This window comes from Nannospalax galili, unplaced genomic scaffold, assembly GCF_000622305.1.
Source record: "Nannospalax galili isolate Female #2095 unplaced genomic scaffold, S.galili_v1.0 scaffold1600, whole genome shotgun sequence".
In the NCBI taxonomy this organism is placed as follows: Eukaryota; Metazoa; Chordata; class Mammalia; order Rodentia; family Spalacidae; genus Nannospalax; species Nannospalax galili.
This window is the reverse complement of record NW_008346116.1, coordinates 7,792-9,982: the sequence shown is the minus strand read 5'-3', so window position 1 is coordinate 9,982 and position 2,191 is coordinate 7,792. Positions and strand designations below refer to the sequence as shown.

At 46.3% G+C, this 2,191-nt stretch overlaps 1 gene segment (V, D, J or C); it reads right to left on the bottom strand.

Annotated features, from left to right (window-relative positions):
* Positions 1-316: 316 nt before the first annotated feature.
* LOC103741711 lies at positions 317-1,049 on the bottom strand. The segment is given in 2 exon segments: positions 317-858; positions 964-1,049. Coding segments are annotated over 2 exon segments (588 nt in total).
* Between the last annotated feature and the right edge of the window lie 1,142 nt (positions 1,050-2,191).

Below are 2,191 nucleotides of genomic sequence, written 5' to 3'. Positions count from 1 at the left end.
GACTCACTACCATGTTCTAAGACCAGGTCCATATCCTCTCACACAATAAGAGTGTGGTATCTGTGTCAGTGCGGGGTCTAATATGCAGGCTTGTGTGATGACCATGGGAAAAGTGAAGGCCATCAGGTTTCATAGGTCTCTGATACTGCCTGAATGTCCTGTTTGACCAAATGAATCTCAAACACTGCTCTAATCACGGGAAACAAACCCGGCTTTGGCCTAGTCTAGTGGAGTACACTCCAGGGCTCTGCCCACAGAGATGTAAAGTGTCCACTGCGATAAATACACAAACACATCAGGATGGAAAACACAACTTTCAGATATTTTGACACTTAAAAATTGCTGCGTGCATGTCTGTAGAGAGAATCTCTGGGAAATCTGTGCTGTGACGAGGAGATGCAGCCCAGGCAGGGGGAGTCCAGCCCTGGATGCCTCTGCACCTGCTTGGTGATGATGATCCAGAGCTCTGCCTGTTCCAGCGCCCCCTGCTGGTCCCGAGATCCCTGCAGGGAGGTTTGTGTCTGAGCTCACAGGAGCTTTCCCTCACTGTGTCTGTAGTACAGAAATACATGGCCGTGTCCTCAGATCTCAGACTGCTCATGTCTAGGTACAGGGTGTTCTTGGCATTGTCTCTGGAGATGGTGAATCTGTCCTTCACGGAGTTGGCGTAGCGTATGGTACCACCACTACCACTTATGTATGAGACCCACTCCAGCCCCTTCCCTGGAGCCTGGCGGACCCAGTGCATGGTATAGCTGCTAAAGGTGAATCCAGAGGCTGCACAGGAGAGTCTCAGGGATCCCCCAGGCTGCACCAAGCCTCCCCCTGACTCCACCAGCTGCACCTCACACTGGACACCTGCAAACAGAGGGAAATCTGGTCAGGAAACTGCCACACATTTCCATTTTTGGTCTCCGTCTCATCCACTCGCACACTAAGTGTCTCTTGTTCCCCACAAATTACCTTTCAAGAGAGCAACAAGAAAAACCCAGCTCAGCCCCAACTCCATAGTGAATCTGTTCAGTACTGATCACTAAATGGTAACACCTGGGAGTGCAGGGCTGGGCTCCTCTGCCAGAGCTGCCTTTTAAGGCTGGGCTGCTTTTCATGAGCAGAGGGAGCCCTATTTGCATGTCCTCCTGCTACATAACAGGATGGGGCTGGACTTCTGAAAGGAGACGGTTCTCAGTGTGCATGTCGAACTCTCAGGGTACTGATGACAGTCAATGGCCGTCAGGCAATATGTGTAACCTGCAGGATGCTGAGCTCATCTTGTTCCTCCTCAACAATGCAGGATGATCCCACCCTGGATAACAGGGCAGTCAATATTTGACGACCTGCACGCTGGCATCGAACTCAGATATTTAGCTTTGGTAGCAAGCCCCTTTAGCAGCTATTCAATCTCACCAGAATACTAATTTTAAATTTAGAATTATTATGGGAATCTGTGATATACTAATTTCTTGGGGGTTTCCTCGTTATTTGGAATAAATTTCAGGCTTCCAAAATCTCTATTTATCATATTAGACTGCTTTGTAAAGTATCTACACATAGAAACAACTGCATATAAGAATGCTGATAAGCTGATTTATAGCCCGTGAAAGAGCATAGCATTTTAGGAAACAAAAGGATGTGCATAAGCAGCTCTATGGCACAAATGTTCGCATTTCTAATCACAAGTGAAGTGGAAATTCAAGGAAAATGAGACGTCGCCTTATGATCCTTTACCAGAAGGAGGACTAGAAACCAGTCTCCATCAGGATGTGAATTAAAGGCAGCCACGTACGTGGAGAAGGAAACGTGAATTAATTCAGCCACATGGAAAAAAGGTTTGAGGTTCCCCAAAGATTTCTGATCAAAGGAACTATGTGATGCCGCCATTCCCCTTTAAAAAAAAATTTATTTTATGTATATGAATGTATTGCCCACGTGTGTGTAAATGTGTCTGTTTTGTGCAATGCCTGTGGTCAGAAAGGGGTGTAGAATTATCTTGGCTCCGTCCTTACAGATGTTTGTAAGCTGTTATGTGGGTGCTAAGAATGAAGCCAGGTCCTCTGCAGAACAGTCATTGCTCTTAACCATTGAGCTATCTCTCTGGGCACCCTTTCCCTTCTTGGTACATACTCAACTAAAATTAAAATTGTATTTAGGGGTGATCTGCACGATCTTAAAATTTTCAGCATTATTTCCC